The sequence below is a fragment of the Camelus bactrianus genome, chromosome 11 (genome assembly GCF_048773025.1).
Source record: "Camelus bactrianus isolate YW-2024 breed Bactrian camel chromosome 11, ASM4877302v1, whole genome shotgun sequence".
Classification (NCBI taxonomy): domain Eukaryota; kingdom Metazoa; phylum Chordata; class Mammalia; order Artiodactyla; family Camelidae; genus Camelus; species Camelus bactrianus.
This window is the reverse complement of record NC_133549.1, coordinates 50281389-50298298: the sequence shown is the minus strand read 5'-3', so window position 1 is coordinate 50298298 and position 16910 is coordinate 50281389. Positions and strand designations below refer to the sequence as shown.

The 16910-nt window shown below is 34.5% G+C and overlaps 1 protein-coding gene across 1 annotated transcript in view; it reads left to right on the top strand.

Annotated features, from left to right (window-relative positions):
* The first annotated feature begins 1382 nt into the window (after positions 1–1382).
* The window catches only part of LIPK (lipase family member K), a 30859-nt gene continuing 15331 nt past the window's right edge, over positions 1383–16910 (top strand). Inside the window, exons 1-3 of the mRNA XM_010971251.3 lie at positions 1383–1494; positions 14639–14754; positions 16790–16904. Of these exons, the coding sequence (XP_010969553.1) occupies positions 14650–14754; positions 16790–16904 (220 nt within the window). The 5' untranslated portion in view covers positions 1383–1494; positions 14639–14649. The remainder of the gene's footprint in view (positions 1495–14638; positions 14755–16789; positions 16905–16910) is intronic.

The window sequence follows — 16910 nt, the reverse complement described above, 5'->3', positions numbered from 1 at the left end:
AAGCTTAAAGAAGATCTCAAGAGCACAAACATTAATGCAAAAGTAAATGTGTAAACAGAGATGGATTTCTGTTCAATGAGTTAAATCGTAAGTGAAATGAATAGAGAAATAGCAGACTGATAGAGATATTGACATCGCAACTAGCAAACTAAATAGAGAAATGGGTACTCATCACAGCTGGTAAGAGTGCATGCCCTATTGCCCAAGAGTAATCAGATTTTCTAGCATTGACTTGGATTCCAGTTGTTTATGTATTACCAACATATGTACTCTCTTTCTTGTTGGATTTTTCTTTCAGAGACTAAAAGTGGCATGTTAGCAGAATGTATTGCTTGAAAGTGTAATTCCCTGTTAAAAAACATAGGAATTCACTTTTCTAAAAAAGCAAAGAAATCTATAAACAATTTTAATTAAACAGCTGAAATTATTACAGTAACAGAAGTGAAACCAATTCCAACTACAATTTTGAATCAAACTGACTTCAATTTAATTATATCAACAAAATCCAAAGAATTGAAGATATTTGAATCAGCCTCATGCCACTAAGTTCTGGCTGGTGACTAAAATGCAAGTTCTGAGATGGGGTGTTTGCAGTCCTGAGTGGACACAGACACACCTAACCCAACAGAGAAAATTCAGGAACTAATTCAGGAATACTCTTTCTCCTCTTCAAATGACTTTTAAACATGTAAAATATCCTAATTTTTCATCATTTTAGAAGTTTGGTTGGTTTATTTTAAGCAAATTAGATCTGCACCCTTGTAATTATGAAAGCGGAAAACAGAAATCTGTGCAATTCTAAAATTTTTTACACGTTACCTACACCAAACCTCTGCCCAGTGCAGACAAGGAGCTGCTTATGCGGTTAGAGAGTAAGAAAAAGCCTGAGTTTTTTGCCCTTAGCTAGCTGTAGATCTTGAATGAGACATTGTTTTTCTAGGCTTTAGTTGAAAGAATTGGAAACATTTTCTGTTTCCTGCCAGTTCTAATATCCAGTTTACATTACAAGGTAGAGAAAATTTAGGAAAGCCAAAGCAGTAATTGGGAATGAATAGCACAACAGGTGTTAGAGTTGGATGATTCAGGAAGATTAGACATTTTATAGCGATGCGTATATGATGGAGTCATTGCATCCATCCTTGGGTAACAATTATTTTCTGAATGGAGAGTTTATATCCTGCTGAAAAACTTTCAATCCATCTAGCCCGTAAGGCACACAACTCACGGACTGGCCTGACAGGAGCAGGGATTTTGATCCATTAAATTCTTTATTCATCACTGGCTAAGAACTCACCTAACAAGGTTGTCTGGGTGGCATCTGTTGTATTTGAAGCCATGATTGATCTGTGTTCAGTTGAGAAATTTCTGGTTGCAACATCTTCTGGGCTGTTTCAAACAGAGCATACTCCACTGATAGCTCCATCTGGAAGGAGCTGAAATCCATCTGAAGCTCCCAGGACTTGAAGACAAACCCCCAGAGACTTCAGAGATCAGGTAATGACTATTGATCCATTTGCAGAGCCTGGAACATAGTATTTCAGTGAGACATGGGAAATATTTGGAGACAGAGAAACTTGATTGTTGCTGAGGAACATTGTGTTTTGATTCTATCAAGTTAAGCAAGACATAGCAGGAGTAAAACGTGATCACTCTAGGTGGAGAAGATATACTGAGTTTTCCAGACGTGGAATGATGAGTTTTCCCTTTCAGAAAGCTGTAACATTTACAAAGCAGACGTTTCTATTTTTGAATTGCAATGAGAGGTGGTACGACAAATCTACACCTGGAAATACTAGCGACGTATTTCTAAGAATGTAAGAAACCGTTCTTTGGGGCTGTGCATCTAGGGGTTTGGGAACTAGTACTTGGATAATGTTTTGAAAACTGTTTAGCATTTTCAAAAAGCCTATTATTGTCTCATTCCAGTGGCCTTGAGCCCAAATATTCCTTTTTATGAGTGGGGTTATCTGCAGGGAAACGTGGGGGCAAGTGATTGGCAGGAGTCACTGTGCTAAGTGATATGACTGCTTATAGAAATTAGGAACATCCTTCTAGTAGTTTGTGAAGGACCCACTATTTTTTTTTTCTGCTGCTTTGTAATGAATAGCCTTGCTGAGTGAGGAGTGAAAAATTTGTTCATATTAGTTGTTGGTGTTATTTAAGAGTAAAATGCTCCTCCAGTCCTTATAATTGCAGATGTGTATTTGAGTCCAGGGAGATGAGGACAAGTCTACGTGATGCACTAATATCCCCCTCCAGACACTGAGAGCTCCAACGATCATCCTTTAATTATATGTGTCAAAGCCAGGTGGTTGTTATTTTTTGTTTGTTTTTACAGTAAATATATTTACCCTTAACTTACTGTTTCCAGAATTAAGAAAGAAGTTGTTACCAGACTTTCTGTATAACTGAAATATATATAATCATTTATCTATCAAATATATAATCACTTTAGCACGTTTAACACTTCAGGCAGGAAATATGGTAGTGTGGAACTAAATTTGGAGGTAAAAATGTGGTGTTAATGGAGTCATTTTACTCTAATATGGCTTGCTTTAATATTTCTTCATTGGCCTATATTATGTCTCCTTTACCTTGTAAAAGAAATTGAAGGGAAAATTATTTCCTCCACAGCTCTTCCTTTTTAAAATTAATTAATTAATTAGCTAATTAATTAATTAATTTTTAGACAGCAATCTTTCAGGGGCTATTTTGAGAAGCAAAAGAAGTGCTTTGGCCTTAATATTGTAGAAGAGCCGTGAAAATATAGTGCCTTCTAGATACTAGCTATTTCTTCTTCTTCTTTCTTGGGTATTTTCTTTCCTGTTCATTCTAAGACTCTTTGCTCTTCTGCTGCCTCTGGGGTTGGAGCACAGAGCTATTAGCCTCTCCATCTTATTTCAAGATCCTATCAAACTGCCTGATCCTTCCTTTGACACAATGGGACTTAATCCTCAAATCTGAAATTTGCAGACCTGGACATCTGATTGTGTAATAACTTCCTTTCTCTCACTTGCTAATAGTCTCCTTATTCCTCCTGATTTATTAAGTCTTTCACTCTGTGGGTGGAGGATTTCAGAAAACAGAGACTCAATTTAGATGTAGATTCTGATTAACTTTGCTGCTAATAGTTGTGTAACCTTGTGAGTCACTGATCTTTGGTAAGAGATGAGAGTATCAGAGTTTTGTGAAGGACACTGAAGTAAGGAAGGGCAAGATGGAATCTAAATTTTTATAAACACCCTGATGGGTTTTAGACTGAAAATGCCAGGTAAAAAGGGAAATTGTGCCAGATGCCCAAACATTTTCATTGACAGACAACAGTTTTCTGGCAAACCCAGCCAGATGCATCACTGCCAAAAATCCCATAATAAAGGAAGACTAGGGGGAACTGTCAAAATGGTTATTACAGGGTGGCAATACTAACACGTGTGGACTTTTCCTCATGAGAAGACTTCTAGGCCCTTTATTTAGAGTTCACTGAACTTAAATTTACAGCCAATTATTTCTTAATATTTTTATTTAGCATATTTTAGTACATACATATTATTATAATAATATTTTATATCACAAATATTTATTATAAAATACTTTAATATGCATTTATTATAAGAGTAATTCAAGCTAATAAAGTCATTGAGAAAAATATCTAATCAAGAAGTAAATTAGTAGAAGAGGGAAAACTTTTTTTCCTAGTACCCAGATAAAACCATTACCATTTTGGAGTGATCTTTCTAGTGTTTCTAAAATCATACTTGTTTGGTGTGCTTACTCATTTGAAAGATTTTAAAAATAAAATTGTAGTTGCTTAAAATTTGGTTTTACTTTTATAACTCCAAAGAACTTTTACAAAACTCTGTAAATGTTTACATATTTTTGGGGTGACATGTGAAAAAAATTTTACCATGATTTTGAATACTTGCAAAGGATAGACTTTAAGTTACCTCATATATAGTGTCAGTTTAAAATGAAATTGTTATGCAATTCTTAAAATATATCTCGAACAGTTTTTTGATATCTAAGATCATCCATTGGAAAAAAAAATTTTTAATTTAAAATGTATCTCTTTCTTTGAAATTGAAATTTTATATCTTTTGTTTTTCTCATTAAATTTATATTCCCATTCCTCTTTTTTCTATAGGTATTTTATATATATTTTGATAAAAACATATCCTGGTGTCATTTATTTACATGCTTAAGAAGTCTTTTAGAGATTAATTGATCCTTCTCTGCAACTAAAAAGTGAATATACATTAAAATTTACATTTTTTTCCCTTCTCGTGACTATAAAGTTGCATTTATCTTTTAAATTTTTAATGATTTGTCATTGTAGTTTTTATTCAAATAGAGTTGGTCAAAGGATCATAAATATATTCAAAGTTCAGTGAATAATTATTAAGCATTAAAACCAATTTTTATTAACAATGAATCTCTTAATGACATGAATAGAACTTTTCCTTTTAATTCATGCACTCAGAGATATTATTTATTTACAGATGACACAAAATTTAGCATCAGTTCTTTTTCATTTATCAACACATGTAAGTGCTGAAAAGCCATGTTTACATAATGCCATTCAACTCTGAGCTTTTTGAAGCTTTGTGTCAAAAATCATAGTGAAGCATCTACAAAATTATTTTTTAACAATTACCTCCTAACAACTCATGTAGATCCTTTTTCGATTTTTTGAAAGCAATGAATTAGAAACGACTTGATTTTCAGAAGTTAATTGCTTTGAGAAAGAATGAATACTTTATTAAAGTCTCCCTTCCCCCCAAGATCAATATCATTAAATGTCCTCTGTTAGGGGCCTCAGATCTTTTACAACCTGGGAAAATTCACCATAGTTAAGATTCAGGAGAAGAGAGTTATGCCTTTCCTTTGTAAAGCAGAGTTTAAAAAGGAGAACCGACCTGAAGTTAGAAATCTCAAGCCATGTTAATTTTAGGAGAGAGGATACATGAGAGTGAAAGATCTAGAATTTGATTTTTGAAAAACGATTTATGTGCCTATGTGTTTCTTGGAAAGTCATTTCATACCCTAGCATGAAGACTACAATTCTTCCTCCCAACAATACTTTTTTCCCTGTTTAACATAATGTTATGAGTGTGCTTTCATGATATTATGTAGTCCTCATATACATTTTAATGGCTTTATCTGTAACATTTAATTAACATATTATGGTTTATGTAAGCATCCCTTTATAATTCATCATAAAAATGAAATGATATACAGAATGCTCCACCACTACACAGGAGACGCATCTTGTACTAAACCAACCATGTATAAATCTCAGTGCCAGCATTTACTAAATGTGAATTCAGCTAACATACGATCCCCTCTGTACCTCAGTTTCACCTCCTATAAAACAAACAAACAAAAAGGAGATAATAATTGTGCACTTACCAATAGAGTTGTTCTGTGAATTAAGTTAATTTATACAAATCACTTTTAAAAGTTCCTGGCACAAAGGGGTGGGTATAGCTCAGTGGTAGAGCCCAAGCCTAGCATGAATGAGGTCCTGGGTTCAATCTCCAGTTATCTCCATTAAAAAATAAAGGAATAAATAAGCCTGATTACCTTCCCCCACCAAAAGTAAATAAATAACTTAAATAAAAAATTAAAAAATTCCTGGTGCAAAGTTATTTGCAATCATTATTATTTTACAGAATATACACGAGGTATAATAGCTGTTATTATTTACACTGTATTTTTTATTATAAATATTAATACTATCCATGTTTATTACTGGTGCTTGAAAAAGAGAGAGATGAGTATTCAAAACAAGAAATACATTCCTGAAAGAAAGATGATTTTATGAACCATTGACTTTCTGGCACAGCCGTATTTCTGCTCAGTTGCTATAAATGCACACATAATTGTGCCCTACCAGAATCATTTCTAAAGGGAAGACTAGTATTATTTCTCTGCAAAGGTTATATCTGAAAAAGAATCAGTTTGAATACTTCAACAGCACATGGAGATCAATGAGTTTGGCTCTGTGACCTGTCAGTTGAATTACAATCTAACGACATTATCGAGTATCTAACATATGCCAAATACCATTACATTCTCTTTCATAAGTTCATAGGACTAGAAATCTGCCTTTAAAATGGGGACTGAGAGGTGAAATTAAAAAAAGAGTGCCAGGATATTTTTATTTAACAAGGTAATTAAATTTCAGTAAAGAAGGAAAACAAAAGAGTAAATTTGGCTGTTGGTCTGGAGGGGAGTGTGGTTATATCAACAGACACTGTAAATCAGATCTCTTTTAAGAAGACTAAAAATTAAAGTTTAACAAAATTGCTGTCAAAAGATATACTGTTTATCTCTGAGAACTTTATGAAGAAAGGATAAGGCAAGTTGCTTGCCATGTAATTTAAAAGACAACACAAATGAAACCATTGAAATATTATTTGCTATGCACTGCTGTCACCTTCAAACTCATTTAAAAAAAATTCAGAGCAGTGAGCAGTCAGTGAAAGGCTCAAGAGAGTTGAACCAAGCAAGAAAGATAGACTCTGGAGAGGTAACAGTAAGAATATTACAGTATGAGGAACAATGACAAAGCCAGAGAAATAGGAATTAAATCTGCTTAAAGACACAGTTCTCAAAGTGTAACGTTGTACACATCTACATTAAGAATCACTTGAGGGTATTAGTTTAACATGCAATTCTGGAGTCTTTATATTTACCTTAGAATCAGAATCTCTGAGGGACAGAACTGAAGAATCTAGTATTTTTAGCAAACACCCCAGAGATTCTGCCATTTGAGGAAGACAGCAAATGGAAATAACATAGTAAGGACATTGGGCCACTGTGGTTGTTTCTTCTTTTTGTTTTCAATAATGTTCCTGAGGCGTAACTTGCATACTATAATGTAATTACCCATTATTAGTGTAAAAGTCAGGAGTTTTGACAAGCAGATAAACCCATGTAACCACCACAAGGTAGAGCTTGATAGTAAACCTTTTCATTACCCTAGATGGTCCTTCATATTTGTCTCTTCCCACCCCCATCCCTAGCCCCAGCTCACCTTTGATCTGATTCCTATCACTATTATGTTAGTATTATTTTTTTCCTAAAATTTCAAATAAGTATAATCATACTATATCTGCTCTTTTGTGTCTGGCTTCTTTCTTTTGTCCAGAATGTTTTTGAGGTCTTTCCATGTGGTTGTGTGTATCAGTAGTTTGTTTCTTTTTTTATTGCTATTTAGTATTTCACTGGATGGATATACCACTATCTGTTTATCCATCCTGTTATTGACAGCCTTTTGAGTTATGTCCGCTTGGAGCCCATGATGGATAAAGGTGCTATGAATATTTATTTACAAATCTTTTTATAGACATATGTTTTCATTCTCTTGGTAAATACTGAAGAGTGAAAATACTGAGCCATGTGGTAATTATATATCGTATATTTAACTCTGTAAGACAATACCAAATTGTTTTATCTAGTATTCATACCATTTTACATTTCTACCAGCAACGTTTGAGAGTTCTAGTCTTTTGCTGTGCTTGCCAACAATTGGTCTTTTTAATTTTAGTTATTAGAGTGGATGAGAAGACCTATCTCACTGTAGTTTTAATTTGCATTTCACTGATGACTCAAGATATGGAGCTCCTTTTCATGTGTTTTTTAGTCATTCATATATCTTCTTCTGTAAAGTGTCTGTTCAAGGATTCGTCCATTTTACTATTGGTTATTTGACTTCTTATTGAACTATAAGAACCCTTAATACATTCCAGATAAGATTATTTGTCAGATATTTGCTTCACAAGTATTTTCTCTAACTCTATGCCTTGCTTTTTAAATTTCTTAATAGTGTTTTTTCAGCAGTACAAGTTCTTAATTTTGATAAAGTCCAATTTATCATTTTTTTTCTTTTATGCTTTTTCTATCCTAAGATATCCATGTCTATGTCAAGGTCACAAACATTTTCTGTTTTCTTCCATATTTTTATAATTTTAACTTCTATATTTAGGCTTATGATTTACTTTTAACTTTGTGACTGGTGTGAATTAGAGGTAGAGTTTGATTTTTTTCTTCAATGCATGGTTCTAACTTTATTTTTGAAAATATAATTCTTTTCCATTGAGTTACCTTGAAAGATTTGTCCAAAATCAGTTGACCAACTATTTGTGTATGTGTCTGTGTTTGGACTGATTTTTGTATTCCACTGAACTATATATCCTTATGACACTACAACACAGTCAGTCTTGATTACTGTAGCTTTATAGTAAGTCCTGAAATCAGGTAGTGTGAGTTACCCAACTATGTTTCTTTTGCAAATATGTTTTGACTATTAAGTCATTTTAGAAGAAGATTATAAATTTATGTTGGCCTCATAAAATGAATTGGGAATCATTTCTTCCGTTTCTATTTCTGTGACAATTTAGGGTTTTTTTGTTTTTGTTTTTGTTTTTCTTAATTGTGATAATGTCTTCCTTTAATATTAAATAGGATATTTACCAATGAAACAGTTGAGGCCTAAAATTTCTGTGTGTGTGTGTGTGTAAATCTTTTTGACAACAGATTAAATTTCTCTAATAGATATAGGGCTGAGCAAATGTTCTGTTTCTTCCTGAAACAGTTTTTGAATTTGAATTTTTCAAAGAATTTGTTTAGTTAATCTAATTTATTAAATTTATTGGCATGTAATTTTCATCATATTCCCTTATTATTTTATCATTTGAAATATTTTTAATGATTTTACTCTTCCATTTCTGATACTGGCATTTTATATAACTGTTTTTTTCCTTGATTAGTCTTTCTAGTGCTTATCAATTTTATTAATCTTTCCAAAGGACTAACTTTTAGTTTTGATAATTTTTTCTAATGTTCTCTGGTTTTTATTTTATTGATTATTACTCTTTTCCTTCCTACTCACTTTGGGATTGATTTAACTTTCTTTTTCTACTTAGTAAAGCAGAGATTTGGATTATTGATTGTAAACTTTTTCATAATAAAGTTAAATCTCTAAGTATCTTTCTAAGCACACTTTGGCTGCATCCCTAATTTTGATTAGTAGTGTTTTCCTTATCATTCAGTTCCAAAACTTTTCTAATTTTCCTTTTAATTTTTCAGCTATCTATGGAGTCTTTAGATGTGTTCTGCAGATGTCAATTAGATCATCTTAGTTATAGTGTTGTTCAGATTGTCTATATTATTACTGATTTTCTGTCTATTTTTTCTATCAATTACTGAAAGACAGATATTGACTCCAACTATGAAACTGAATTCCCTTTAGTTCTGTCAGTTTTTTTTTCCTTTTTCATTCCTAAGTTCTATTTTTAGGTACCTACACATGTAGGATTGTTTTCTTGTCCTGATGAAATGGCTTGTACTTCCAGGTGAATAAACACTATGAAACATTCCTCTTTATCTCTGATGATACTCTTTGTCTTGAAAACCTGCTTTGTCTGATATTAACATATCCATGCCAGCTTTCTTACGGTTACTGTTTTCATGGTATACTCCTTTATTTATTTTACTTTCAATCTATTTCTCTTTATATTTAAAATGGGTCTCTTGTTCAAAGGATGTATTTGGGCTTTGTTTTTTTTTTTTTTTTAATCCAGTCTGGTAATTTCTGTCTTTTAACTGGAGTATTTTTGCAATAATATTTAAAGTAATTTTTGATACATTTGGGTTTGTCTGCCATCTTTTTCCCATTTATTTTCCATTTGTTCTCTTCCTTTCTTTCTTTCTTTTTCCTGTTTCTCTATTACCCCCTTTTCTGCCTTCTTCTCGGATATCAAAAATTTTAGCATTCTATTTTGATTCTTCTGTTGGCTTTTTAAAATATAAAAAGGACTGCAATATTGTACCCTGTTGTCTGATGTCTGAAAATAATTGACTTCTATATTTTGTCAGTGAGACAGTTAGTCTTGTAAGGGCTACTCCATCATGACTGGAAGTAAAAATGAAGAAGTAGGAAACAAACTAACTTCCCTGATGCTGAAACTGTCTGCTGATCCTTTCTGACTAAGAAATCCTGCAATTTGCTTCTCTCCCTTACTGCTTTTGTGCTAAGTAACCCCCAAACCTCTCCCTTTACATTTACATTCTTTACAATACTTTTAACCCAGAGGCTATGCTCCAGGAAGAAGGTAATGGGAGGATGATCTCAGAAGAATGGACAAACCCTCTGCAGTTCCCCCATGATGCCAGAAAGATGGATGGAGGTTAAGGGGAATGTAGCAGCACCCCGTAAAGCGCCCTGATTGTTATCACCTTTTCTGTTCCATCCAGTTTCCTTCTATAAAACTTCAAGACCTCAACTCCAAGATGGATTCCTAGTCTCTAAGGCATTATCCTGCTGTGAGTCTCCTTTGCCTGGCAAAGCAATAAAGCTGCTCTTTTTCTCCCAAAGCTGCCTTCAAGTCTCAATCTGGCTTTTGGGGTGCAGAGGCCAGTTTTGTGGCAGCAGACGTTTTTCATTAAGATTTCTTGAATGGAAATTCGAAGTGATGAAATGGTTTTATAAAAATTAATCTGGCACCAGTGTACATAATGATTTGAGTCATAAAGACTGGAAAAAAAAAGACTAACCAGGAGCTCAGTAAAATGACACAGGTATTCGAAATGTGATAGTTGGACTGGAGAGGTGGCAGAAGTAATTGAAAACGTTTAGCCTGGTGACAATCATATAAGTAACACTGATTCATTATAAACTTGAATCTTTTATCCTTTAGTCCAGATAATTATCTATCATATGATTGCTTTCTTCCTCCTCCTCTTTCTCTCTCTTCCTACATTTCTTTTCTCATCTTTCTCAGCTCATTAGTTCATAAAAGATGATACAAATTGATGACAGGGAAAATGATTACATGTTTCTTATTAATATTATACTCAGTATATTTTATTTATATATATATATATAAAATTTTCATCCCAATTGTCACAGCTCCCTTGGGCTGTGAGAATGTCATACATGTTATCTGCATTTTATTTACGTTTTATTGTGCGTGTGAACACTGGCTTTGTCTTGTAATCTTTTATTTGGTTGGCAAGCAACCTGGATACACAGGATAGTTTCATATTTCTAGGCCCTATTCTATTTTCAATTTTGTCACCGAAAAGAATTTTATACTCAAATCTGTTAAGACAAAATTGTTCCTCCTTCTAATCTTTTACAAAGTTACACTGTGCCCAGACTTTCTGAAATCTTGTAACACTTTGAGAAAATTTTATTATAGAAAATTTTATAAGAGGCAGCAAGACTTAGTGAAAAGAACATGGAGTAAAATAGATCTTTAAATCCTAAATTGACATTTTCTACCTGTGGAAAAATAATAATTATGATGATTAAGCATATAGGTGCTTAATCCATGATATGAGAATTACAGATTGACTAGATAAGATACTTTATAGAGTGAAAAATGAGATTTCTTGGTAGAAGGTTTAAGCAAACAAATTCTTAACTGCTGTTATATGTTCCTATTTAAAAAAAGATGTTGGTACAAAATAACCTGTCACTTATTCACTACTCAATTCAAAGACTCCTTCCTTACCCAGATCCGTTGCACAGAAGAAGGAAACCAAGGCAGCTGAATGGGCTTCAGGTCATCACTGCAAAACACAGCTGGTCATGGGGCTAGTGCATTTTTGTGCCATTGCTGAGGACTAGACTCCAGATCTTCCTACAAGCAGCCCGCAGGGAGAGCCACTTAGTCCTCCTCCCCGCATCATTACTAGCCCACAGGCTCCCCCCAGCTGCACATTTCAGAAGAGGGTGGATCTGCTCTAACCCAGGGGCCCCCTGTTCACTTGCCAGAGATGTGACTCAGAGGCCTCAGGTGCCAATCACTCAGCAGAAACTGGAGGATCTAAATTGTAAATGTCATGAGAGAAAAGACTAATTTAAGAAAAAATTATCTTACTACCTTCCCATAAGATACAGACCTGAATTAAGGACAAAAATCAGCTCTCAAATCTTCCCGTCAAAAAAAGAGGCCCCATGCAGTGGGGTGAAATGAAAGCAGAAAGATAAGATACAAAACAATGGGTCGATTTGGATAGTCTTTAAGATTAAATGATGTACTCATTCACTCTTACCCATCTATTTATTTGGCAAAAATTTATAAGATCCATGCTAGTGAGAACCTTCACAAAGTGAGAACGAACCATTTTATCTTCTCAAGGAATTCAGTCTGTCTGTTTTCCACAAGTGGGAATGCACATGAATCACTTGAAATGAGGGTTTAAAATGCACATCTCTGGCCACACCCCCGTAGATTCTCTCTGGCTTGACTGGGGTGGGTTCTAAGAGTCTTCATTGTTTTTAACAGTGATTATGATGCCTGTGGTCTGTGGATCACATGTAACAAAAATGAGGCGCACAGCAGAGGGCCCTAGTAAGTCTATCCTGTATGGACAGAACGGTTAAGAGCATAATAAATAAGAGCATTTCCTTTAGAGTCAGGCAACCTGAGGTCAGATTCCAATTCCATCACTACGTGTTTGACCTCAGGCAAATGACTTGCCCTTAAGACCCAGTTTCATTTGAAATAAAATGGGAATAATTTCTTATCCCTTGGGGTTATTTTGAGAAAAAAATGAGATAATTATGTCTGGCACATAACCTGGCACATAATAAGTGCACAAAACAGATTAGTAACAATAATTATCACTGTTGGTGGTGCTATTATTACAACTACCACAGAGATTCACCAGAATTTAGCTCTATTAATCACATTCGTTATATGTATGTATATATATTGTATTAATATAAAGTTATATGTGTATTACATAATTCATATACTATCAATCATATTAATTATTGCATATATTAATTATATTAATACATGTAGTCAACAGAGATTATGACTTTGACAGATCCAAGAGAAGAATTCATGGAAATTTCTATAACAGAATAGTGAAGGCATAGTCTGAAAAACACTTCCATTTCCTACAGAGTGAGATTTGTCATCTCTCTAATATGTTAATTTGATATAAAAGTCATATTCTATTCGCAATGTAAAATTGAAACAATTTGACTAAGCAAGAGACAAGGAAAAAACGGAAGTGGTGTTAAAAACACAGAGAGAGAGAGAAGTGTCTACTCTGTTTTACAGAGCCTCATAATATACATTCGGCCCTCCATATCTGTGCGTTCCATGTAGAAAATACTCCCCCCAAATTCCAGAAAGTTCCAAGAGGCAAAACTTGAATTTGCCAGTGTGTTGGCCATTATTGACATAGTATTTACAACTATTTATATAGCATTTACATTGCATTATAATACTTACATATTATAAGTAATCTAGAGATAATTTAAAATATTCAGGAGGATGTGCAATAAGTTATATACAAATACTGTGCCACTTCATATAAGGGGCTTAAGCATTTGTGGATTTTGGTTTCCGTGGGGGTGTGGATGGAAGTAAGGAGGGAAGTTCTGGAACCAATCCCGCCCAGATACCAAGGGAGGGCTGTATCCACACCTCTTGTGTGCCTGGCCAGGGCAAATGCAAATCCTGTCCTAAGGGCATTTGCTATGGAGCTAAACTTACTTTGGCTTAAATTTTGTCTTTATCTTTTTCTAGAGGAAATTAGCAGTTAGTATATTTTCTAAAATAACTTGAAGATCTTCATTTTATATAGTAGTTAATTAGAGATCCATTGCAAAATGTCTCCCTCTGTTACTTTTGCCCCTGTTGTTTGTTTTTAAACTTAAGTAGTTTCAAAGCCAAATGAGGAATATACATCATATTTTCCTCCCATAATTTTCACAATTTTCTATTTGAAAAATAACTTCTTTTTTTATGATAAAGTAATACCGAATATAGAAAATTTAGAAAGTATGAAAAATCCTTTAAAATGAGAAAATAATCATGCAAATACTCACCATCTAGATATAACCATAATTAAAATTTGATGCTTAGTCCTTTTTTTCTCTTTATAATTTGTTTTATCACTAAGCTCAAAATACATGCACCAGTTACATTGTTTTGCCCTTAATATCATTTAATGGGAATTTCACATACTGCACAAAAACATAATGCCTGGTAAACTGAAAAATTCCATTCTTCCTCCCCCTTAACTTATTTTATCAATCTTTTATTTTGGCAAATTTCATTATATTAAGATATATAATAAGGGATGATTTTATACATAATACTTGCATATATATTATTTTTCTTTTGGATAGACTCTTGGAAATAGAATTCTATTGATTGTAGGATATAAATATTTTTAAATTTACAAGACATGTTAATAAATTTCTTTCCATAAAGGTTGTGCCAATGCTCACTCCCACCATCAGAAGAAAAGTACTCATTTATCTGATAACTCGAGATATGAAATGTGCTTTGATTAATATACTGGCCACTATACTTCTTCTTCCGTGCATTATGCATTCCCTTCTTTTGTTAGATTATTTGGAGATTTAATTGACATTGGTTTCTTCCTTTCTTCTTTCCTTCCTTTCTTCTTTCTTTTCTTACTAAAAAATTAACATTTCAGATTTTTCATGGGATGAGTCTTGAATAATTAAGTACATTACTCGTTAAGACACAACCTAGAAGCATTTTTTCTACTCCCTCCCACAGTAGTGTTATAAAAAGATTACACCAAATTTCACTTTTGGAATTCTCTTTGATGACAAATATACTAATATTTCTTTTCCCAGGCTCATTCCAAATGTGGCAGCTTTTAGCAGCAACATGCTGGATGCTTCTTCTTGGACCTGTATATGGTTATTATAGGAAAGGACGCACCACAAATCCTGAAGCTAATATGAATATTGTAAGTCACTCATTAAGGGAAAAATTAAGATAAAGAATTATAAAGTTACTGTCATTTTGGGTATAATTGGTGTGCTTGTCTAGTTTTCAAAAATTCTAGATTGACTAAATCTATGTTTCTTCCCTCGTTCTTTGGCATAGCTAACTAGTCTAGGCGTTGAAAGACCTGACCCAAAGTGGGCAGTAGTACTCCATCCCCTGGTTAGTTTGAGCGACTGCCTCATGGTGGTTTCCCGAGGAGGAGGTTCGTGAGTTCCTACTGATGATCTCTCTAGTCTCCTTGACTTCTTCCTGAGGCTTTTTTTAGAGCAGATTCTTTGATTTGTGAACTATCTTCATGCATTTTTTCAGTTTAGTAAGCCAGATTTGGTTTTGTTTGCTTATAACCAGATCTTAACATGCAGGAATTCATACCAGAAGTGGACTGGAATAGAGTGGAATGGAATGATCCAGGGGAAAAAAAGAAAAAGAAAAACAAACAAACAAACAATTGACAAATGTTAACTGTATGCTTCATTCCAATGGATTCCTGTATTCAGTTCCTTCATTCCTGTATACATTGTACACCACTGATGTCCTCACCCACACTCAAGTTTGTATTAGAACTTTAAGAATGGAACTGTCAACATTTTTAAATTAGTGTCTCTTCTTGTTTCTCTCTCCCAAGTATCCAGCGGGTACCCCTAACCTCCCACTACACTGCTGAATGCACAGTCCATGAAAACACTTCCTCAAATCCACATTTTCCTCTTCCTCCCACGTTCACAGGCATTTTCTTCCTCCCTGGTCTGGGTGGTTTGGGGCTCTTAATTATTTTCTAATGATAAAAAGAATAATAAGCCATTATAGAGAGCACTTACTGTGTGTGTAATTCTCACAACAAATCTGTGAAGAGATGCCATTATTATCTTTATTTTACAGTTAAGTGAAATAAAGCAAAAACGAGTTAAGTAACTTGCCCAAAGCTACATAGCCATTAAGAGGAAGAGCTGGAATTCAGTGCCACGCAGCTTGTCTCTAGAGTCTGGGCTCTCAAAATCTCTGACTCATTCAGCCTGGTAATATATACACTCCTCTTACATGCCTGCCCCGGGGAGATGCATAATCCTGTCATAAGCGCATATGCTTTGGAGCTAAACTTACTTTGACTTACATTTTGTCTTTATCTTTTCCTAGTGTGCAATCTTGGCCCCATTATTAATCTTCCTGACATTCAGTTTTCTCAACTGTAAATGCATATAATTCTGTCTCAAAGACCTGTTGTAAAGATTACCAAAACGAAAGATACTAACCAGCCCCTATGCAGAAGATGACCAATAAGCAGTAGTTCCCCTCTTCCTTGTGTATCTGTGGATGAGGCATCTTCTGTTTTTGCCCCTCTACATCCACTCTCTATTCTTTACATCTTTATTTCTTCCCAAGAGGCTGACCTGTAAGAACTAGGTCAACAAACCCCCTTGATCTTTGGTTTTCAGTTCAGTTCAGCTAATGGAAACCTAGAACAGATCAGAAGGTGGGAGAAGAGTGAGATCAGATGACTTATTGCCCTGGCTCCCTCCATAAGGTCATCACAGGCCGTCTCCCTATGCTGAAGGTCTCAGCTCCTCTCCGTGCGGGCCTCTCTTCTTGACCTTCTCATACAGGGTCTTGTAACCACTGTCTCCCTTCTCCCTTCAGCTCCAAGGTTGGTAACAGCTCACTTAGTACTAGCCACAGGGTTCTGCACAATCCCATGCCGTTTCCCTCATTAAACAACCAGATACTTTTTCATCACACGTTTTCAGAGTGAACTCGTGTGCATTAATAACACCAGGCCAGGGAAACCAGGGTGTACAGTCAGCCACCTTGCCTTACCCATGCCTTTGCATACATCCTCCTTTTAAAATCCTCCTCAAGCTATCCTGATTTCCCTGCTCTGTTCCGTCCCAATACATAGATAAAGAGTAGGCTGTGACTTAAAGTACTACATTGGAACGTGGGTAGAAAAATCAAGGGATTACGTCAAGAAGGTTTATATTTTCCTTTCCTCTTTTCAGAGCCAGATTATTTCCTACTGGGGTTACCCTTATGAACAATATGACGTTGTGACAAAAGATGGCTATGTCCTCGGAATTTACAGGATTCCATATGGAAGGAAATGTCCCAGAACAGGTACGA